Source organism: Lynx canadensis, chromosome D1, assembly GCF_007474595.2.
Source record: "Lynx canadensis isolate LIC74 chromosome D1, mLynCan4.pri.v2, whole genome shotgun sequence".
Taxonomy (NCBI): Eukaryota; Metazoa; Chordata; class Mammalia; order Carnivora; family Felidae; genus Lynx; species Lynx canadensis.
The window spans coordinates 8,809,035-8,833,861 of NC_044312.2; the positions used below are offsets into that span (position 1 = coordinate 8,809,035).

At 38.3% G+C, this 24,827-nt stretch overlaps 1 protein-coding gene across 1 annotated transcript in view; it reads right to left on the reverse strand.

The window, feature by feature from the left end:
• The window catches only part of ARHGAP20 (Rho GTPase activating protein 20), a 127,412-nt gene that overhangs the window by 95,025 nt on the left and 7,560 nt on the right, over nt 1-24,827 (reverse strand). Inside the window, exon 2 of the mRNA XM_030333172.1 lies at nt 12,883-12,965. Within this exon, the coding sequence (XP_030189032.1) occupies nt 12,883-12,965 (83 nt within the window). The remainder of the gene's footprint in view (nt 1-12,882; nt 12,966-24,827) is intronic.

The window sequence follows — 24,827 nt, forward strand, 5'->3', positions numbered from 1 at the left end:
CCTCCCCCGTTCATGCTCTGTCTCTCTCTGTCCCCCCAAAATTAAATAAACGTTGAAAAAAAATTAAAAAAAAAATAAAAACAAAACAAAGTTATATAAAATGCAGTATATAATATTTCAACTTCCTGCTTTATACTAGAAAATACCCAAAGTTAAACAAATAATTACATTAAACAATGTAATTTATAGGATTAGACTCTTTTTTTTTTGTTTTAAAAATTTTTTAATGTTTATTTATTTTTGAAGGAGAGAGAGAGAGAGAGAGAGACACAGCATGAGTGGGGAAAGGGCAGAAAGAGAGAGACACAGAATCCGAACCAGGCTCCAGGTTCTGTGCTGTCAGCATAGAGCCTGACGCGGGGCTTGAACTCATGAGCCATGAGATCATGACCTGCGCTGAAGTCAGACGCTTAACCAACTGAGGCACCCAGGTGCCCCAGGATTAGCCTCTTTTGAGTTGGAGATAAAGTAGCAGAATCATTTGAGAGCCATTCTATCATTTTCATTTAAAGTGATGATCTCTGGGGTACACCTGGGTGACTCAGTGGGTTAAGCATCCAACTTTGGCTCAGGTCATGATCTCACAGTTCAGAAATTCAAGCCCTGTGTGGGGCTCTGTGCTGACAGCTCAGAGCCTGGAGCCTGCTTTGGATTCTGTGTCCCCCTTTCTCTCTGCCTTCCCCCCACTCATGCTCGCTCTCTCTCTCTCTCTCTCTCTCTCTCAAAAATAAATAAACATTTAAAAAGTTAAAAAAAAAATAGTGATGATCTCTGATCTGTCCATAATAGAATCTAATGGTCACAATGAGATTATAACAGTAACAATGAAGTTGCATAAACCTATCTTCTAGAAATGTTCTTTATCTTATGAGATAGGAAATTCTGAAAATTGAAATGACTTTACTGACTTAGTATAGTATGGCGGGTACGGTCACAAATTGTAACATTAGAGACAAGTAGATTTAAATTTCAACTCCACTACTTAACAGCTGAGACTTAAGCTAAATTAAGTTTCTAAGATTTCTAAGATTGAATTCTAAGATTAAACATCTTTACTGTAAAACAAAAAAGTCACTTAAAAATGTATACATAAAATACTTAAATAAGAACCTGGTAAATCCTAAGCATTCAATTTACATTATAGCTTTTATTAGTATTGCTAACACTAATACTTTGTCCTACACCTCAAAATTCATGATGTTGAAAACTTGCTCAATTAGCCAATCTGTTAATGTCACCAAATCTATCTAGTCTTCCAAATTTCAAAACTTCATTCTTAACTCCTCCCACTTCCTTTACATCCAAATCTGATTATTACTCTCAATTCTTCCCCTTCACCATATAAGCTCTTCATTTTCATTTGCCTGAATAATTTTCAACTGTCTCCTTAATAGTCTACCTACCCTGACCATCTCTCTTCCGATCAATTCTGTTTTTCAAAATCAAGAATTAAATCATATCATTAATGCATTTTCTTAGATTATGCTTTCCTACTTAGAAATCCAAAGTCCTCAGCCTGATAAAGGCCATTTCCAATCTGGTCTTATCTGTTTTGCTAGCCTCATCTCCTGTCACTCCTTTCTACAAACTGTGAGCTCTAATTTATATTCTCATTAAACATTATGTTCTCATTAAAACATTATGTCACCTGTGCATTTTCTAAAATGCACATATATTAACTTTCTAACAACTGTATTTTTAAAGAATAAATAAGAAAATAGGTATTCCAGAAAACCATAATTATCAAAAAAGTTGATTATTAAATCTCTCAAACTAAGTTAATTTGTAGAGTATATACATGATAGAAATCTGCTAAAGCACCATGCTTGGGATTCAACTTGTAGAAATTTTCTTCCCCAAAACAGAAGGGTTAGTTTCAATGAAGAGGAAGAAAGAAAGAAAGCAAGCAAGCAAGCAAACCCAAAGTATGTAAATACAAAATGAAGTGGACAATGGAATTATCCAGATGTTTCAGGCTCAGGTACTTTGCGGGCCTCAGAAGCCAGAAATCAGTGCTACAGCCTGTGCTCTGCTTGTATATACACACATAACGTTAAGAATATTGTTTGACAATATATAAAGAACCCTTACAACTCACTAATGAAAAGATAAATAACCCAATTAAAAATGCTCCAAGTTTTGGGGTGCCTGGGTAGCTCAGTCGGTTAAGCGTCCGACTTCAGCTCAGGTCATGATCTCACAGTCCGTGAGTTCGAGTCCCTCATCGGGCTCTGTGCTGACAGCTCAGAGCCTGGAGCCTGCTTCGGATTCTGTGTCTCCCTCTCTCTCTGCCCCTCCCCTGCTCATGCTCTGTCTCTCTCTGTCTCAAAATTTAAAAAAATTTTTAAAAATGCTCTAAGTTTTAAATACTATGTTTCCTCAACAAGGCACAAATGCAAATAAACACATGAAAAGATGCTCTACATCATAAGGGAAATGTAAATGAAAACCCTGAAGAGGTACCTTCTCACACTCACAGAGACAGCTATCATCAAAAAGACGGAAAGTAACAAGGCATGTTAAGGACCGGGAGAAATTCAAACCCGTACATGTTGCCAGTGGGACTGTGGGACAGTGCAGCTGTCTTGGAAAACTGTTTGACGGCTCCTTAAAAAGTTAAACACAGAGTTCCCACACGACCCAACAATCCCATCCTAGGTATATATCTGAGAGAAATGAAATGCATGTCCACACAAAAACTTGTACAGGAATTTTCATGGCAGCATTATTCATAAAAGCTAAAAGGTACAAAATACCCAGATGTTCATCAACTGATGAGCAAGTAAACAAAATGTCGTCCAGCTATGCTTCTAATGGAATACTATTTCACTATCAAAAGTAATGAAGTACCAACACAGTTACACTGTGAATGAGCCTGATGCTAACTCAAAGAAACCAGCCACAAAAGAGCACACAGTGCACGACTGCTTTCATATGAAATGGCCAGATGAGGCAAGCTATAAGAACATAAAGAGGGAAGTGCCTGCTTAGAACTGGAGACAGGGGAAGATGGGACATGGGTGATGAGAAAGGACCGCCAGCTAATGGTTATAGGGTTTCTTGTAGGCAGGATGAAAATGCTTTAAGATCAAGGTAATAGCTGCACAATTCTGTGAATATATTAAAAACCACTGAATTGTATATTTTAAGTGGGTGAATTATATGGTATAAACTGTGTCTCAATAAAGCTGTTTAAAGAAAAAAATGATGTCATCTGGCCCCCTTTCCAACAAATTACATGATCTGGAAAATGAGCGTTTTCATTTACAAATGGAACAGATTTGTTCCCATCTTTTCACTTCTAGCTATAAGAATACATAAAAGGTACATGGGAGAAACATTCTAGAAAGTTAGTTTCTTAAACTGAAGATGACTACTGGTTATCTATCACTGCATAACAAACTACTCCGAAACACAGCATCTTCAAACAACAAACATTTATGATCTTGCACAGTTTCTATTGGTCAGGAAGCAGGGAGTAGCTTCGCTGGCTGGGTCTGGCTCAGAACTCTTATGAGGCTGCAGTTAAGCTAGGCCTGCAATCCCTGAAAACTTGACTGGGGTCAGAAAATCCGATTCTAAGCTCGCTCATGTGGTGGTGGTTAGAGGCTTCAGTTCTTCCCCTATATGCTGCTCCATGGGACCTCTCAGGACGTGGTTCCCTCTGACCCAACCCCAAGCAGGTGATAATAGAGACAGAGAGAGCATGAGTGCAATCAAGATTTCTATCTTGGGCCTTTATAATCTTAAAAGTGATACGCCATCATTTTTGCAATATTCTACTGAATACACAGATTGATTCTGATATAATGTGGGAAGGGATTAGACAAGAATGTGAATACCATGAGGTGGGAATCACTGGGGCCATTATGGAGGCTGGCGAGCAAAATAACATTACGACAATGAACAGACCAAAGATCCCACATAAGCAAACGTTTGACTTATACAATGAAAGGGGACAGACAGGATACATATTCCTTAGCAGTATGACAGACATACCCTTGGAGATGGAAGAGTTGTGATAAAAAGGTTTGCAAGGAGCATTCATACCATTTTCCATTTTCCATGTGATGGAGTTAGGATTAGAGTAAAGAAACAAAACTGTGGAGTCAGGGACTGACGGAGGAAGTACATAAATGATCTGACTTAGTCAACCTCACTCTCTCCTCCCTACCACTGACAGATGAACAAAGAGTCCAGGTTGCAGAAAGGCAAGGTGACTCTACCAGGGTCATATACAGTGATAGAGCAGGGACTAGACTCCATTCTCTGTGTCTTAGTACACCAGGAGCTGTACATCAAAGAACCAGTGGCAGTGAGTCTTAGTACAGATGGTATGTTACACAAGCGAGCATTAAATCAACATGCATTATACAGCTTGTCACTCCAGAATTGGTATTTCTTTGTGTGGTCTTTTGACGCTGGCTGCATTCCTTGATCAGGCAGTAGTGGACTCTTACCCTTCTTTCCACTCCAACTGAGAGTTGCCCTACTTAGCTGGGGGAAGGAAGGAATCACTCATTCAGCTCAGCTAATATTTAGAGTATCCGTTCCGTACCCAGCACTGAACGTGTACATGCGAAGAGCAGGAAACATGGTCCCTTCACTCAAAAAGCAGTCAGGTGGAGAAAACAAGGCCTAAATGTGGACTACTAAGACAATTACACATCACATGACAGGGCGGCACAAGGATTTATGTATTTTAACAGTTTTATTTAGCAAGAAACTTCCATAATACTTACAGTGTGTCAGATACATTCCAGTATTAACTCTCTGAATCTCCTATGAGATTATCCTCATTTTATAGATGAGCAAAAATGAGGCCTTAAGAAGTTAAGGAACTTGTCAAAGTTCTCTCTCCTGGTAAGAAGCAGGGCCAGATTCTAAGGTAGGATGGCTGCGGGTCCACACTTTCGTAACCACGATACCATGAAGCTTCTCAATAATAGTGACAATCATTCTGCCTCCCCCATAAAATCTTTTCTCAGGGTTCTGAAGGAGAGCCAGTTCTGAAATTCTGAAGCTCCTCTGTGAAATCCTAGCTTTCAAGCTGTACAGGGGAAAGGGATGACCCAGCCCAGTACAATAAGGATGTCTCAGGACAGCCGGCTCACCCTGTGGAAGGAGTGAGGAAAGGCGAATAAACATTCACTAATGAGACAGTGCTTTCCTGGTGTCAACATGAAAGATAAAATTGAATCATAACTGCAATTAGCAAATTAGGCTATAGTTGGAATGAAGAAACTAAATGGATGCACTGTTTTGCAATTGCAAAAATAAATTGATTGACCCTGTCAAAGCCCACTAGAATGTGGACAGACTTAATATGATCTTCCAATGATTTTCTCCAGGAATCATGCCATAGGAAAACAGCGCAATATACCAGGACCAGATGTATTTGATCATTTTTAAGGAACATGAAAAGTAGCTTGAAAAAAAAAAGTGATCTGTAGGTCTGGGAAGCCTTTTGCTTAACAAAGTAATGAATTCAATTTTGGTAAAAATTTGTCAACTTTGCCACTTTATAAAGCAATAGCTGTCTCTTTCCTTTACAGTTGAATTTTACAGTTTTGGAAAATATTCCTCATAAGGAAACAGAGATCTTGCAGGCCACTGGCAATCTTCATGTATTAAACTTCTACTTTGTTCTTCTGATCATATACCTTGAATTATCTACGGGTCTCTCAATTAAAACCCAAGGATGTATTGTCCAAAACTGTAAGAACAGGCCTTATGTAGAGCCAACTGGCATATAATGCCAGGCAGCACAATGGATAGTATTTGGCACAGGCTTTTTTTCTAAGATAGCATGTCTATATAGCTTAGTATAATTTTGTAAAAGTATTAAAAATTTTTCAAAATTCCTCTAAAATTCAAATTTTTATTTCAAAGTCTCGTACCAAGAAATTGTACCTAGGTGTAGAAGGTTTGCAGAATTCCAAAAGAAAATCTAGTAACTTCTCTTTCAAACTGACCTTTCCATCAAATTATATCAAAGTGCTAGCACAACTATCTTAGGGTGTGCAGCATGAGAATGGCCTTCATAAGGTCATTCAATTCATTCCAGTTACTGTATCTGGAAAGTTCACATTAAACCATCACAGGTAGAAGTGGTTTTCATATTGTGAGAGTAGATTTGATCACAGTCCTCAGAAAACTACTCCAGAATATAAATATACTCCTTGCATGTGAAGGTATGATAAGTTATCATCGACTTTAGACTAGTGTTAAAATTATAATGCTAACATAACAGAGAAACAAGGAAATGGGATGATGAGAAACTTGTAGAACACAATGGGGATAGCCTAAGTAAGGCAACGTTGGCGTGTGTGTGTGTGTGTGTGTGTGTGTGTGTGTGTGTGTAGTTACGCACGACAGGAGTGAATTGACCAAAAGGAAGCAGAAGCCAGTTAGCAAACAGCTGCTTTCCTAGTTCTCCAATGCCCTCTGATATGGCTCTGTCACCCTAGCATCCTTATTCCAAACTAGCCAATTCTACCTGTGCCTTCCCTTGACTCATAGCTTTGGCACATATGGATCTCCTAGAGACTCTGCCTTGAGGAACTGAGCAAACCAGGTAAATCTTCCATGTTTCAGGGCCTTATTTTCCAGAATCATTCTAGGTGTACTTCAAACTTCTGCCTACAGAGATATCAAGAGTTGTCAGGGTCTAACAAGAATAAATCCAAAATGTTCTGAGCTAACCATGCTTCAGGCCAGACCTAGAAATAGAACTGTCTTGCTAAAATGAATTTAGTATTAGAGTCTAGCTGGCTTTTATATGGCATCTTTCATCCTTTTTATTTCTAATCTGTTATGCTCCTCAAAGAGTCTTTCTATGAGGATTATGTACTTCTATTTCTGTTGTTACTATTGTTACTACTACTAGTAACAATAATAATAGCCTTCGTACATATAGCACTGACTATGTGTTAGCAATTACATTAAGAAATTTACATGTGGGGTGCCTGGGTGGCTCGGTCAGTTAAGTATCCGGCTTTGGCCCAGGTCACGATCTCACGGTTTGTGGGTTTGAAACCCACGTCGGACTCTGTGCTGACAGCTCAGAGTCTGGGGCCTGTTTCAGATTCTGTCTCTCTGTCTGTCTGTCTCTCTCAAAAATAAAATAAATATTAAAAAATTAAAAACAAAGAAATTTACATGCAAAGACCTATTTAGTCTTCCGTACAACCTTATGAGATAGATTTTGTTATTATCTCTGATTTATAAACCTACCAAGATCACACAGCTAGTCAGGACCAGTATCGGGATTTAAAACTGCCAATTTGGCTCCAGAATCCATGCTTTTAGACACTTTTGTTTACGTAATGCAAAGAATATACCATGAAGACCAGGGGGACTGGGGTTCCAGTCCCGTCTCTAAAGCTATAATAAACTGTGTGACTTAGGGCAAGTCTTTGACTCAATTTCCACTATACAATAAGCCAGGCTCAATGATTTGCTCCTGGTTATACAATGCTTTGAAGATAAAGTTGATGCTTTTCATTAACAAACTTGAGTTTTCTGGATGAGTCAGGAGGTTTAAAGCTTGAAAAATGAAAAGTGTCTGAGGGAAGGAAAGAGGCAACTAATAATAATAACTAAGTCAATCTTCTGAGAATTTTCACATTCCATATTCCAAGCATGAGATTCAGATTTTACAGAGGAAAACATGGAGTCTCAGAGATTAGGTGATTATTCCAAGGTCACACAGAAACTCAGGGTGGAGAGCCAAAGCCCAAGCACTTCCTGCCTCACCACCCACCGTGCTTGCCTGGCGTGGCCTCTCCTCTCAGCAGCACTGAGCGGACGCTTAAAGGTAACATATAAAGTACAGAGCACAAAGTCCTGCGAACCACACATAAATTAATTTGGAGGTGAGGAGATAGGTGAATATGAACTTAAAAGTGCTAACAGATTGTAACTTAAAACAAAAGTGGGTGGGTATATTTTTGTGTAACTTCTACAAGGTGGGTTGGGTACCTATCCAAACGAGTGAATTTCTGGAGGGAAAGTCTGGAGGACTTGAGTGTACCCAAGTAAAGGATGAAGAAATACCACAAGCTATTCATGTGGTATTTCCAGACCACATACGTGAGTTCTTGAGGTATTCTGCTGCACGATATAACCTCCTAACAATAACTCAGAATCATTTCGTCAAAAGGAACCTACCTTTCTCCTTAGCCAGAATTTCACAAATCATGCCAATAAACAAGGAAGGTCTCTTAGGTATTGGATACTGAAAGGAGGGCAGCAAAGTCAGAAACTACTATGCTTACTTACTAAATTCCTATTTTGGTTTGGAAATGGGAATCACTTGTTCTTTCACCAATCATCCAACAATAATAAATGAACACCAGGTATGTACAAAGCATTATTTTATCAATCAAAGGCACGGACATTAAAGGGAACATGACATAAATGGTGATGCCAATGCAGTGGCATGAGTGCTTAGGATTACAAGAAACACAAGGAGCTCCGGAAGCATGAACGTTATTTATGATGGGTTAGAGGAGTGCCAGAAGGAGGTGACACCTGAGCCAGCGGTAGAGTAGAGTGAGTTTAGGAAAAGTGGCTATAGTTCAGAATGATCAGAGTTCAGAGCATGCATAAGGAGATCTGTTGATTTACTGAATTTCACAAATCATAATTACGTAGCTATAGAATTAGAAGGGTTTTATTGGATAATAAGTTCGACACTGTCATTTTACATTTAATGAAACTAAGCCCTCAAATTAGGTGCCTAGTGTCCTACCAAGGACGTCTACTGCATGAGGTGAGGTTGTCCTTAAACACAGAACTGAACAATGTGATGTTTGAGAATAAGAATAGGTAAATGCAGCCATGCTGGCAAACCACTAACCTCAGTGTGAAAGAGGTCTGTCATCCGCTATGCCACATAATAAAATAATTACTTAGAGAAATCACCTCCAGCTGACCTGAATGGTATCCACATACAAAAAAGAAAAGTTACAATCTATAAACCACCTCTCCTTCTGTACTGGATGTGCTGATCCATGAACTCTGGATATAAAATTGTTTAACACATAAATACAGTTAACTCACCAACCAACCTAAGTCTTCCCTCTCTTTTAAACCTAGCTCTTGTTCACTAAATTCAATAAAAATTGAGGTGCAACAGCTGTTAAGGGAAGGGATTCTTTTAAATCCCCTGTAGATGTGTGCTAAACTTTGGATAAAAACCTTATCATCATTAATTACTAAGCAACACCTTATCAGGAAGTCACAAGAAGAAACATCAAGGTTCTATCACGAAGCCAAAATCAAGTAAGGGTATAATTCAAGAAATATGCAATGTTATGATGATTGTATTTCATCCAAGAAATATGAAATGCTAAAGTACTCTATTCTTTAACAAGTTAACTCCCATGATATTACAGGTAAAGAAATAGTAAAGATTCTTTTTAGGTACTAGAATTCTGTTGTACAAAGTTCTACTTGAAACAGGTGTGCTCTCAGCTTGGACTTTAGAAGTTTTTCATGTTTTCTGGGTCTGATAGAAAAGCAAAATTCTTGAATTATGAAAGTGAGTTATTTTTAACAACTTTGGAAAAAGAAATGATTCACTTTACAAAACAATTCACTATAGGATTTCTTTAAAATAGCAAGTTCGTTAATAGTCTGATTCATGTAACTTTTCAAGAACATACATTATATATAGGTGGACAAAATTCAAAGGCTTTCTCAAATGGTTGGTATAACAGGATTTGGTCTCTAACCACAAAAAAACCCTGAAGACTTGAAAATGAAAAGAACTTATATAATTATGTTAAAGTGGGAATTTAAACAGTAAGGAAGCAAATAAACATTCTAATCACATTTGCATAGACAAGGGTTTAGAGGGACAAACAAGTGATTAATAGTGGTTACTCCTGAGGAGCCTGTAGGGACTTTGTTGTTTTATAATGTCCACATTGTTTGTTTTATAAGAAGTACTTATTGCAATTCTGTACTTTCTTAAAATTCAGTTTCAATATTCATTTTTTAAAAGCATTCTTTTGGGGGGGAAAAAGGATTTTTTTTTTTTGTAGCTTGCCATAGTGGTTTTCCTTCGAGAGTGTATCAGAATCAGCCATGAAGAGTTTCTGACAATTATGCAGCTGCTTGGGTACCTCTGCAGAACATTAACTTAGAAAGCTCTGGAAACCACCAGACCAGATGACCTTTATGATTCTTTCCAATCTGGAGATTTCATTACCTACAAATACTCTGTACACATTCAACACCCAACAGTTTTCTTTTCATACACATTAACCGCCCAACACTGCACAGAGGAGAAGCATTATTTCTATAAGATGGGAGAAGGCCCTCCTCCCCGGCTCTGTGCACTCACTTTACTGTCCTAGAGAAACTCATAGGAGACAAACTGAAGACTAAAACACGTACAGCTTCAACTCCAATAAACTTTTTTCCTGTGGCTATTTTAACACAAACCCATCATATTTCGCTATCTCAGGCATAAATTTGGGAACTGGCTCTAATGTAAGCACCAGTTATTGCAGAGGTGATGGGAAGACAGGAATGGGGAAAGGCATGGCTGTGTACTATCATATTGGTTCTCTAACTAAACACAGTCCCATAAAGTGGGTAAGTGTTACCATTTTCTCTAGCCTGGCACTTCATCTCTGTCAGTTCTCAACCCTATTAGACCCAATTCCCCTTTGTTATATTAAAGTCTACACATATATATTCATTTTAGTTCCTCCTTTTCTATCCTGAAAAGAAATTCACAGATGTTTAACAGAATTTCAAAAAATATCATCAAAATACCCTAACAGCAACATAAAAGAAAATGAAATAAAAGTAATTAATAATAAATTATGTATTTCAATATGCGTATGTCCTGGCATGACTATACTAAAATACAATGAAGTAGTCATATGCTTACACTACTTACATTTAATATATTTAAATTTAAGAGAAGCTGGATGATAAGAAACTATGACATACAACAAATATAGGAAAATGAAGTAAAGTCACATGATTTTCTGAAATGGTTCCAAACAATATAAAGTACAACTATCTTTGATATGCAAAATCGTGGCATTTCTGGAAAATTTAGTGTTTATTGAAACAGATAAAAATATGTAAAAATATTTTGTATATAAAGTAGAGTTAGGTTACAGGCATGGACAATCATATAAAGTTTTCTAGTGCCCTTCACAAAAATGCCATACATGTGATATTCAAGGCTATGTAGGAACCACACAATTCTTTTATATTAGGATGCCCTGTGCATTACAGGATGTCTCCCATCTCTGGCCATGGTCCACTAAATCACTGAGACAAACTCAAATGCTCCACAAAATTCCAAAATGCCCCCTAGAAGTTAGTGCCACCCCACTGAGAATCACTGGTATACATGAACTTGAAATATCTACATGGCATAAATATTATAGGTTCTCACACTGGCCTAGGGGATAAGTGGGCCACTATTGACCCCTGATCTTGGGCTGAAGATTCTCTGATATAAGGGCTACTTGTAATTGAAAAGCCTGGGATACATCTATCCCAGAAGCTTCCAGTAAGAAATTATACCTAAAACTTTTTTTTATCTGTATTTTTAAAAGTAGATAATAAAGCTATTTTTACATGTAGAGTATATCCATATACACAGTTGTACTAATAATTCTGTCTCTTCTCTCTACTTCCCCTAAAAAAATACTTTCTCCTAAGTTTTCTAGGTAATCAGGGTCAAACTGAAAATATTACCATTCCCTTTTTTCCATACTAATGCAGAGATACATTAATGAAAATAATCCAAAAGTCATTTACAAATGGCACTGAAATATATTATTTATTTGGAAGAAGAACATCTTCCTACTTAAGTTTTGATTAGGCATCTATTAAAAGTTATTTTCATTTCCTGATCAACCCAACGACTAAAGCGTGTGTCTTCTGGTGGCAGGCTGAGGAGCTGCCTGAGTCTGAGAACATGATGAGTCCTAAGAGAGAGACTGAAGTATTTTGAAATTTTCACTAATTGGGATTTGGTTATATAATTTCTTTTTGGCACTGAAAAAAATTCATGCCTCCATACAGATTTTATGTTAAATTAGCACATCATTCACAGAAATACCAGATATACCCTCACTTTAAGTAAAGGGGATAAGGACTTCACTTTATGTAAAAGGATTCACAGATTAGAGGAAATCATCACAGGATTCCTTTGAACATAAAAACTCCTGGTTAAAATGCCATTTAAAGATTAACGAATAAGTTAATGATGCAATATTCATTCAATTTCTACACCTTATTAAAGACTTTCTTAAAATGTCTATTGAAACGGTATTTAGCCTCAGTAGGTGAAATGGCCCTTGCAACAGCTAATTAGCCTGTTTTTCCACTTCAAATTCTGTTGATTAATTCACTAATTAATTTAATAATGCACACAAGAAATCAGCATTCCGTTTTTTATAATCTCAACTTGGGTTATCTTTCTTCATATCTAAAATTGGTAAAAATTTACCTTATGCCCATGCACAAGCATCACCTTATTATAAAAAATAAGCTAAAGTTCGTGTGTTACCAAAGATATATGGTGATTAAAATAACTCATCTTTTAGTATTCTGATCGCTACTTGTTTCTATAAATAAACTTTACCAATACGCGGAGGCCTGCACATTTGTGTACTATGTGCTGTGAGATTCTTGCATCTGATCACAGACCAGCTCTAAAAGGCTTTATGATTCACATAAAATACAGCCCTTCTTAAATAATATCAGAACAGAAGTCATATTTTCTATTATTAAACAGAGAATTCTGGTGCTGATAAAAAACAAAAAACCCCATACGTTGAAAAAAAAAAAAAAGAAAAACGTAGCACTTGCCAAATGTGTACTACAAAGCTATTTACTTACTTGGTACTGGGCCTTTTTTGTAGGGCTTTATCCAGGATAAGAGATGGCGCACTCCTCCTCCTTTCTGCTAGTGTTTTCATTTTCTGTTGAGAAAAAAAAAAATCAAAATGAAGACCGCGTGACTTCTAAAGCAAGTAAATGCCAACTTTCAAACCAATTCAGCAAATTTTGTCGTGCCGATCCTTGCCTCTCCAAGAGTTTGCAGTCTCATTACAGAGATAATCACATCTAAACTAGAATAGTACGTGTCAAGAAGTGGAACAGGCAGTAAATATTTTTTATGAATGGAGAATAAGGAGGTTAAATGTTGATCAGAGTATTTGATCATAACCATTATCATCAATTGCAGCTAACAATATTACTTATTATGTACCTGGCCCTGTGCTAAAGGCAGGACTGGATTATCTCATTTATACCCCTAAATGTCATCTGAGTAGGTAGGCTCCACTATCTCTATTTCACAGGCAGGGTAGGCCCCAAACTGGGCTTCAAGGGGAATCAGGATTTGAAAAGGTCAAGTAAAGGGAGGAAAAAAAAAAATTAAAGCAAAAGAGACTAGATTCTTACACATCTCACAGACCTTTAAATTTAAATATTTACACATCTGGGACTCCCTTCTTCCACACAGATTTTTTTTTTTTGCTGGAACTTAAAAAAAAACCAAAAGAACACTTTTTTCTTTTCTAAGTGGTATATAAACATAGGATTAACTGGATAATTCAAGTACTCTGTTTCAAGGACCTAAAATTCATGGTAAATGGGGATTTACTCAACTTGGATTATTCAGATAAGTACTCTCTAAATTCAGTCTTTTATATTTAACAAGTCTAGATAGAGTCAGAGGGCATGCTGCCAGATACGGATGAGTAAAATCACCAACAGAGTCATAACGAGCCATAAGCAAGGCACAGGCTGTGGACACTCTTCTGTTCCCCACCCCGTCCTGGCCAGAGGGCTCACCGACTGCTGGAGGACCCAGGCCAGCCATCCTGGGATCTGGGTATGCTCCAACAGGAACCATAGAAAACGTAACTGGCTCAGTGGCAGTACCTCATTACATTATTCATAAAGGAACTACTTCTTAGCTAGTAAAATAAAACCTAGATCCTAGCCTAGGAACACAGGAAGAATAATCCAGTGAGACGGGGATACAATTCTTATCCCCCAAATTCACCATGTCCCAGGATCTCTCCCCAGTTACTGTTGTCACCAGTGTCATGCCTCAGTGTTGTCGATCGCCCCCCATTAATCTTTTGGTTCACATGTGGAAACTCTATGCTGAATCCTCCTTAATATGGCTCAGATAGCAACTGAAATAATAAACCATGAATAAAGGTAAAGGACAGGAAACAAATGGGTAAGAAATATAGAATACCATTCTTCTCAATCAGAAGTTACTAACCATGAATGGGTTTCAGGGAGGGTTAAACTGTTTAATTTTCTTTTTTACACAGTATGTATATAGTGCCTTCCTTCTGGAGAGAAAGCCCACGATTTTCATTAGGTTCCCAGAAAAGTCTGTGATTCTGATAACCTACTTTCTATCTTAAGCTGTAAGCCCCATCCCACTGTTTCCATACTCACATCTCTTGGGAACCTAACTCTCCTGAATCCACCATTCCGAGGCCAGTGTGACCGCAGAGGTGGCAGGAAGAAGGAAAATCTGGGAGACAAGTATTTGTGCCACAAGGTCCAGTGGCCTGTCCTGATGTGAAGAGTCTCAACAGTAAAAGACTAGTTGATTTTACTAAGAAAGGTAGCAATCTGTTCACATGCAGATTTTCCACAGGATTCTGTTTCACCTTTAGGTCTGGGCTAGATTTATACTCCCAATCTTCCTGACTCCCTTTATTCAGTATCTATTTACCATGCTTCAAACTTTGAAATGTGCCCAATCCTTTAAGTTTTACCTGGGCTCCTTATCCTCCGTTTTGACCTTAGGGTCTGCCTAGTCTACCTTAGTGGGAACCACATTCCTGTATTTATCTCAGCAGACTTACTTCTGAGGCCCCTAACCCTCTGACACCACTGTCCTCAGATCCAAGCTCCTAACAAAATCTTCATTAATAAACGATTTCTCATTCTGAGCTCCTTGCCTTTCAGGTTTACAGAGAATTTGGAAAGGATTCAAAAGACAGCCATAAATATGATTTAAAATGTGGGGGGAAGAAGAATCTGTGAGAAAGGCTAAAATGACCTGAAATTCTTCATTTGTAAACAGTAATAATCTCCAAATTAATGCAGTCATAATACAGAGGATAGAAAGCATCATCCAAGGAAGATAAAGCAAAAAGAAATCCAGGTTGGTCTTGGGTAGTGGTTCTTTGAGGAATTTACAAAAGCTGTGAATTAAGTTCTGCACACAATTTTTCAAGGGGTTCAGCAACCCACATAAAATGGATTCCTTGGGGATTCACAGACCCCAAATTTAAAACCTTCTGCAATAAGGAAATCTTCCTGAGAGTGATGGCTGCTAAACATGAGAACGAATAGTCAAAGAAGGGTGACAAATTTTCTTCTGTGCTTTTAAAATAGGAGTTTTTCATGGAGACTTAATGTAGAGGACCATTCATACACACACTAATTATACTGTGTTTTCTTAGTCATAAAATTGTCAGATGTATGAGGAGTCCAATGCAGAGTGTGTCCACCTCATCTATTGGATTCACATGCACAGAGTGTGATCAAACCACGGGAAAAGTATTATTTTTGAGATCCAATTGTTTGTAGTGAGACTCACTCTACCGCTATTGAGAAATCCAACATCCAAGGCAATTCAGTCACTCCTCTGGGCATTTCATTTCCCAATCCAGAAAATCAGAAAATCTGGACTACATAGGTTCTTAGGTCCCTTCTATTTTTGATATTCTCATGTTAAGTGTCCACCAACGATTTACCTTGGATATGCATGGAAATAAACATCACATTTGCCAATTTAAGATTCACAGGATTCATTCCTCTTGTAAGTAATTAAAAATCTTAAGAATGGCCAATATGAGCTTAATAGATAGATTTAGGTATCAATTAGTTAAACATACACAGATCTTTTTCTTTGGCTCAAAAGTGTAGCAAAACAAAGGGCCAATGGTGACTTCGAAACAAATTCACTTATCTATCAGAGACTCTGTTCTCAGGCAATAAAGACCTGGATTTTCTTTTTGTTTATAACAACTGCGTGAAAGACAACGCATGGAAATAGAATGAGACTACTGATTCCTTTACAAATAGATTACAGTGCAAACTTGTCAGGACAGGTTGAAGCTATACTTGCCCAACATCAACAAATTTCAGTTGTTCAATGACAGGAAAAACTATGATTCTTTGCCTCACAGAAAACAGGGTAGGTTTAAGACAGTGCTTTTTGTTGTTAGCTTAAAAATCACAATTTACAACATGATTTTTCAGAATGCCCACGTGTTTGATGTTCCTATCTAGATGACCTCATAAATACTGGATGTCATTCTGAAAGTGAGTATTGTAAAAAGGTAATCTTTTGGGGCGCCTGGGTGGCTCAGTCGGTTAAGCATCCGACTTTGGCTCAGGTCATGATCTCACAGCCTGGGAGTTCGGGCCCCGCATCGGGCTTTGTGCTGACAGCTCGGAGCCTGGAGCCTGCTTCAGATTCTGTCTCCCTCTCTCTGACCCTCCTCCATTCATGCTCTTTCTCTGTCTCAAAAACAAATAAACATTTAAAAATAAACAAATAAAAATAAAAAGGTAATCTTTTTAAAATATAAAATACATATTAGGTTAAAAAATAAACTGCATTAATCTTTTGGGAATGATTTTATTGATAGTGTACCATTTACCTAGTATTCAAGAGCCCAAAAAACTAAACAAGAATTTTGTATGAGCTAAAAAACAAACAAACATGAAGTAGCATTTATTTACCCCTCCACCTCTAATTGGGAAAGATAAAGAGGACCTTGTGAGAAATTGTAAAAGGGAAGAAATGCAATTAAATTTTAAAAATGCCTCTTTTTACTAACAGCAATTAGGGAAATATAACATGAACACAAGAAAGTAATTAGATCTTTGGTTTCCTAAGCTGTCTCCTCTGCAGTTATATTTAGTAAAAAAGGGAAAAATCCATTCTGCCAAAAGTGAAATAGAGACCATAATTGAAAATAAGAACCAAATGCCTGCAATTCATTTTTTTGGTATTTCAATAATGCACAACATTAGCAGCTAATCTACAAGTTGCTTTCCATCTCAGTTGGATTCACTATGTGTTCAATTCTCTGTGTTCCTATCTTGCTTCACATACTGCACCTCAGTTATGGCATCTCGTGTTACACTATTTATCTTTCTGCCACTTTCTAGAGGGTAGGGATTATAACCTCTTCCCAACTTTTTCCTGTCCTTCAACAATTATTTACTGAAATTCTGCTCTGTGGTAGGTCTATCTCTGCATTCCCCAAGCCTATTACAAAGCCTGGCACAAAGTATGCACTCAATAAATGAAAGCTTTATATGAATTTTAAAACCTACTATTCTCCATACCTATATCGCTATCCCTGAATACACACTCGCATTAAAACAAATAAACCTTTAAGGGGCTCTGCTGGAATGCTATCATTAAGCAAATGTAAGCATTTGCTGTGAGCTGTATAGTTATGAGCCATCCTTATACAACACAAACTACATCTTTTGACATAGTGTTGTTGACGTACCTCTTTGAGCTACATGGTAAACATCTGCTGATTAAAGTTAATTACCTGCCAACAAAAGGTACAAAGACACCTGGCTATGCACATGCAAAAGAATTAAGTTGGATCTTACCTCATACCATACATAAAAATTAACTCAAAATGGATCAAAGATCTAAAAGAGCTGAAATTGTAAAAAAATTTTAGAAAGACACATGGGCAGAAATATTTGTGACTATGGATTGGGCAGTGGTTTCTTAGATATGACACCGAAAGCACAAACAACAAAAGAAAAAGAACAGATAACTTGGACACTGTCAAGATTAAAAACTTCTGTGCTTCAAAGGACATTGTTAAGGAAGTGAAAAGAAAACCCACAGAATGGAAGAAAATTTGACAAAGGATTTGTATATAAAGAATTGTTACTGAATTGCCACAATTCAATAAAGATAAATACTCCAATTTTACAATGGGCAAACAATATGAATGGGCAGTTCTCCAAAGAAGATACACAAATGGCCTATAAGTATATGAGAAGATGCTCAACATCATAAGCCATCAGGAAAAAGCAAATCAAAACTATGAACTATCATTTTATACTCATTAGGATGGCTGTAATAAAAAAGACATAAGAAGTGCTACTGAAGATGTGGATAAATTGAACTCTCATAAAATGCTGGTGGGAATGTAAAATGGTGCCATCACTCTGGAAAATAGTTCAGAGGTTCTGCAAATGGTTAAACACAGAGTTACCATATGATCCTGCTATTCCTCCAGGTACATACTCAAGAAAATGAAAACAAATCCACACAAAACGTGCACATGAATCTTCACAGCAGCATCATTTATAATGGTTAAAAAGTGGAAATAACCCCAGTGTCCATCAACTGATGAATGAATAAACGTGATGTGGTATATCCATATAATGGAATATTACTTGGCAATAAAAGATGTACTGACATGTGTAACAACATGAATGAATCTTAAAAACATTATGCTAATTAAAAGTCAGGTCCCAAAGGACCACATATCATATGACCCCATTTATATGAAAAATCCAGAATAAACAAATCTACATACTTAAAGTAGATTAGTGGTTGCCCAGAGTTTGGGGATGTAAGGTGACTGGGATGTGATGATGAAGGGGTGTGGTGTTCCTTTTTGGGGTAATGAAAATGTCCTGAAACTGACTGTAACAATGGATACACAATTCTTGCAATAGACTAAAAGCCACTGAATCATATACTTTAAATGAGTGAACTGTGTGGTATGTGAATTATAGCTCAATAAAACTATGAAAAAGAAAAAAAAAAGAGCTAAATACCAAACTACTAAAACACTGGGTTCCATCCTAGCAAACTGGTTCACAACCAAGAGCCATAATTTTCTTTATTTGTATAAGAATCATCTGTAGTAGCATATAAGAAAATGAAAATTGTTTGCATTTTGTTCAACATGTTTTTGTACCAACTGTTTGAGTGGCTCTCCATTTGAATTCCTCAGAGATCTGAGGAGTATGCCCACCTGTCTACTGGGGTTTGCCACCGGCCCTCCCTCCCCCTCCTCTCCCCTCCTCTCCATGGCGCCCTAGTCGTACTCACTATTTTCATGCAGTAAAATTTCAGTAGCAGTATCTGAAGTCAGCAACTTAACACTGCCTGTATGAGAGTTCAAGGTGGTAATACAAGCATGTCTATGCAGGAAAATGAAATTGTAAACAGGTAACTGAAGAAAAAAAGTTCTGTTCTTTTATTTTCAACAACTCAGAAAACACTGTTTACATAAAAACCTGCATGTAGTCCCTCACTTGAAGTTTAACTTCGTATCAACCAAGAGATACCGTATGAGTTTTGGACCTCTAAATCACTCCGAATCTGGTCATCCTTAGTTCTCACAGAGATTATAGGAAAAGAATGCCTTTCAAAAGAAAGGAGCAGGATGAAAGATTTAAGTCAGATAAACTGCAAGTTTTCATACTTTCCTCTGTGACAGTCACTTTTATAACAAAAAAAATCCAAGCATTTCCACTGAATTTAAGTCAAATGTGAAGTCGCTTTCAAACATTTAAAATGACCATAGCATCAAAACAAAGGCTTTGAGGAAAGCTTTTAAAGAATTTAAGTTTCAAGGCTAGAAAAACAAAATCAAGTTTACAAATTAGCTTATTCGAATTTGACAAAGCTAATCCTTTTGTGAATGGTCTGTACAATTTTGCAAGCAATAAACAGTTTCTTTCTGGTCTTCCCAACACACAGCTTTTAATTTGTGGAGACATACCTCAAAGACACTGGCTCTGCAAGGAAACAAGAACATTAATTTTAACCTTCTGCCTTGCTTCTAGGTCCTAGTATTACAACCATGTTTTGACCGCTGGGTGAGCTGAAGCTTCTCACTACTGGCAGTTTGGTCTGTGATGTGAATGACCTTCTATTCACTCATAATCATCCTATCCAGAATCAATGTGAGCATTTGATTAAAACAAATGTCATCACGGTAGACTGCTGTACAATAGAAGCTCTTTTCAGAGATTAAGTAATGTTTTTACTTTTGGCTACATTTCTTCTTTCTAGGAGACAACCACTTTGAAATAAAACAATAAACATGAGAATCTATGTAATGTAGAAGAATGGGCTCTGAGTTAGGAGGCAATGGACCTAAATTCTGCACCCTGTTTCTAGCACTTAACCTCTGAGTCCTCTCTGTAAGATGACATAACTGTTCCACCTACCACAAAGAACAGAACAAGATTATATGTGCGAGACCTCTGATTGGAAAGCACTGAGATGTGACAGTGTAACATATAGAGGAGTGCTTTAGAGTGCATACGTACTCTACATACATAAATATGAGGATGGTAGGACTCCCTTTACACATCATTCTTTGTTCCTCTGCCTCCACCGGACCCTTAGGGCTTCTGGAGTATCAGTGAGGGCCCTGAAGTTGGCTGGACATTCTTTTGTGGCAAAGTCACCAGTTTCAACCTCCGGTCCGACGCATTCCCTTTCGGGAGCATCCTGGAGTAGACAGGGTCAAACACCAATGCCCTCTCCCTCATAACCCCTTACAAGGCAGGGCTTCACTGCATCTTTTCCATACATCATACACATCATGGCCCATACAATGTGATATTATTTACACATCCATGGCACACTATGGTAAACAAAGAGGTTCTACGGCTGCCCTGGTACCCATCTACCTGCCCAGAGGCTAAGGGGCTGAGTGTATCTCACACAGCTCTAATGGTTGGCTCTACCATTACAGCCTCCTCTGACTTTTCTCATGCACAGGGGAAGAGTATAGTAATCAAGTCCAAAAACCATCATAGTAAAAAACAAAACAAAACAAAAAAACCAAGAATGTATAAAATGAGAATAGAAAACAGGCCCAGGTCTATCTAGATTCAGACAGAGAATAACCAGGTAATGACTATTGCCAAAGCTGAGGTTCAAGAAGACGAATGCAGGGGTGGAAGAGAAAATACAGACACTCTCCTAGGTGTAAATTAGGACCCAGGTAAACAAGGAAGGCAAAAGGCCACAGAGCAGCTGGGTTTTCCAGATCTCTGAAATGTGAGCTGATGTGGGCACACATATGTTCCATTTTCAGAGTCCCTACACAAGTGACCAAACATCCAGAAATAGGTGTTACCTTTCAGTTGTGCCATGTGACAGCTGTCCGTCAAAATTAGGTCAAGGCTGCCCAGCACAGCGCTGACATACAGCGCTGACAGGCCTATTTCTGCTGCTGGTCGGATGTTTCTAATCTAAACTTGTCCTAGATAAGGAAAATCAGACTGAAACAAAATTATAAAATAAACTGGGCCCTGTTGCCTGCAAGCCCCATTATTGGTGGCTGACAGGGGGCAGCTTCCTCTGCTCCCTTTCCAGCCTCCCACACTGTAGCCAAGTCTTCATAAGTAAACAAAGGCTGAACCCCACCCCCATCCAAGGTTGCTTCAGAAAAACCGCTGCAGTTGCTACTACCAAACGGAGCATTCACCCCGCAGGCTTTCTGCACACACCGGCATCTGCAGAGTCCCTGTGATCTAGAACACTTGAGATACCAACAGGAAGAACGGGAGAGCAGACGTTCCTCTCAACAAAAGTTTATCTTAGAGGCAGGATGTTCAGGATACTATAACAAAATAACATAGACCTGGTGGTCTGAACAACAGACCGATTTCTCATAGTTTTGGAGGCTGGGAAGTCCAAGGTCAAGGTACCAGCAGATTCAGTTCTTGGTGAAGACCCTCTCTCTCTCATTTGTAGAAGGCTGTCTTCTAGCTGTCACCTCATATGGGGAGACAGAGAAACACACAGAGAGAGCAAGAGCAAGCTCTCTGGTCTCTTAGTCGGGCACTAATCCCATCATGAGGGTTCTGCCCTTGTGACCTCATCTAACCTAATTATCTCCCAAAGGCCCCGGCATCTAATCCTGGGGGTTAGCCTTCAACATGAATTTGGAGAAAGGGCACAAACATTCACCCTGTAGCAGAGGTTTTTGCTAAATGCTCTGGAGACATGAGAGGCATGAGTCATGAAACTCCAACAGATCACAGTAATGTGATGTACATACATTTCTTCAAAGCACTATGTACACGAGTGTGTGTATACATGTACATACATAACCCTGATGCTATATACCCACTTATTTTTGTGACACTGTAGTTTATAACACGTTAGTGGCAATTTAAATTGAAATCTAGTACATTTTCAGCTACGGATAACTCCCAGGAAGGAAAGCTGTATAATCACATATTTTTGTTATGTTGTTACGTGGTCCTTTAAGGCAGAAGATATCTTTACTTTGCGAAGCACAGCCACCAAGTCCTGGAGGCAAGATAAGAACTATGAAGGAATTCAGACACCTCGGTTACTCAAGTCCCATTTTCTGCAGGCGCCATCAGCCGTCTCACCTCTCCTGGTCCACGGAACATGTTCCACCTTCTGTCCACACACATTCCACCAAACCAGACCCGGGACAAAACGGACAGTGAGAAACTGCTTCACAACAATCTTCACTTCACTACTGAAAGCAACAACTGCACTATTTAGGTATCTGTGACTTGTGAATACTCAAGTCCATTAAGTTGCAACTCTCCAGATTGGCTATTTTACTTTAAATTGGTAATTACTTTTTTTCTTTTTCTTTTTTTTTTTTTATAATTTTTTTTAATGTTTATTTATTTTTGAGACAGAGAGAGACAGAGCATGAACGGGGGAGGGTCAGAGAGAGAGGGAGACACAGAATCCGAAACAGGCTCCAGGCTCTGAGCTGTCAGCACAGAGCCCGAAGCAGGGCTTGAACTCACGGACCACGAGATCATGACCTGGGCTGAAGTTAGCCGCTCAACCGATGGAGCCACCCAGGCACCCCTAAATTGGTAATTACTTTTTATATCAATGTGTAAAAATAAGATCGTCCTAAGTTTTATTCCATAAAAACATAATTTATTCTGTGCTAACATATGAATGTTAGATTCAGAAAAAAAATAATTTTTCTTTTGCCATGTTAAATTGCAATATTGTGCTCACATTTTAAATAAAAATAACTATAGAAGCATAGTTATAGGAAGCGTATGAAATGGAATAACCAGGAAGCATATGTAATGTCTTCCTATACTCAAGATTCAGGACATAAGGGGCTCCTGGGTGAGTCAGTAGGTTCAGAGTCTCACTCTTGATTTTGACTCATTGGATTTGATCATGATCCCACAGTCTGTGGGATGGCGCCCGGCATCGGGCTCTGTGCTGATAGCGTGGAGCCTGGTTGGGATTCTCTCTCTCCCTTACCCATACACATGCTCTCTCTCTCCTCTCACTATGCCCCTTCCCTACTAACATGTGCTCCCTCTCTCTCAAAGTTAAATAAACATTTAAAAAAAGATTCAGGATATAAAATGTTTTCTGAATTGAGAGAGTTTCAACTGGGTTTCCCAAACATGTTACTGTCCATAGTGGAATCATCTGAGGCACAGAATTCATTGCACCCACACATAACTTGGAACTGCAGTTCTAGAAGTTTGGGGAATATGCCAAGCTTTCCAACAGCAAGCAAGACTGATAGATCACCGTGGCAAATAGGCCTGGCTGAGGAACTCCGGAAGTACAACAAGTGCCTTAAATAAAACTTCTGAAAATGACAGCTACCAAGGCATAAAAATTACACATTTCCAACGTAATCAGACCAATGACTGTAGCACTGATTGTCACTATTGGTTCATATTTATTGTGATGATTTACTTTATCAGTTAACTTGACTGTCCACAGATTCCCAGATTAAACATTTCTAGGTATGTCTGTGAACTATTTCTGGATGAGATCACCATTTATCTCATTGGATTCAATAAAGCACACTGCCTTCGCCACACTGAGTGGGCACCATTCAATCTCTGGAGGGCCTTCATGGAACAAAGAGTGGAGGAAGGAGAAATGTGCCCCTTTTTTACTGCCTCACTGTTAAGCTGGGACATCTCACCTCCTCTTGACTCAGGAAAAGACAGTGGTGAATTAAACTACACTTTTCTGGGTCTTTTGCTTACAGATGGCAGATCATGGGACTTTTATTGGTCTGCTTCTTTGGAGAACCCTGACTAATGCATTTACCTAACGTTTACCTAAGGGCAGCACTGGAGACAGACTCTGCTCCCTAAAGAATGAAATTACCTCTCAGGATAAAAACCTCTCAAATGTGCTTTTCTCAGCTGGTTACATAGAATTCAGATCTACTCTCTCCTACATCTAATGTTATAAATAACAACAACAGCACCTATAATCTAGTTAGGAAGAGAAATAGAGTTGGAAGATCTGGTTCCAATTTCAGCTTTGCTGCTTACTACATGTAGCCTTGGCAGAGCTCAGCTCCTTCTTCTGCAGAAATAGGTTAATAATTCTTACCTCATATCATTGATGTGTATTATATATAGTTAGGCATTCACATAAAGAGGTTTTAAAATTTTTACTATCCCATACATTATAAACATTAAATTCTTATCTTTCTGCTCAAGTTTCCATCTTATTTGACATTTATGACCTTCAAGGGTGACCCCTTTGAAAGACAGTGTTACGGACTGAATGCCCGTGTCCCCCTCAAATTCAGATGTTGAAGCCCTAATTCCCATTGTGATGGTATTAGGAGGTGGGGTTTTTGGGAGGTGATTAGGTTTAAAGGAGGTCATGAAAGTGAGGCCGCTGTGATGAAATTAGTGCCCTTATAAGAAGAGACCAGAAGTAACTAGTTCCATCCTCCTCTCTCTTCCTTTCCCTGATTCCCCCAACCCTTCCCATGAAGACACAG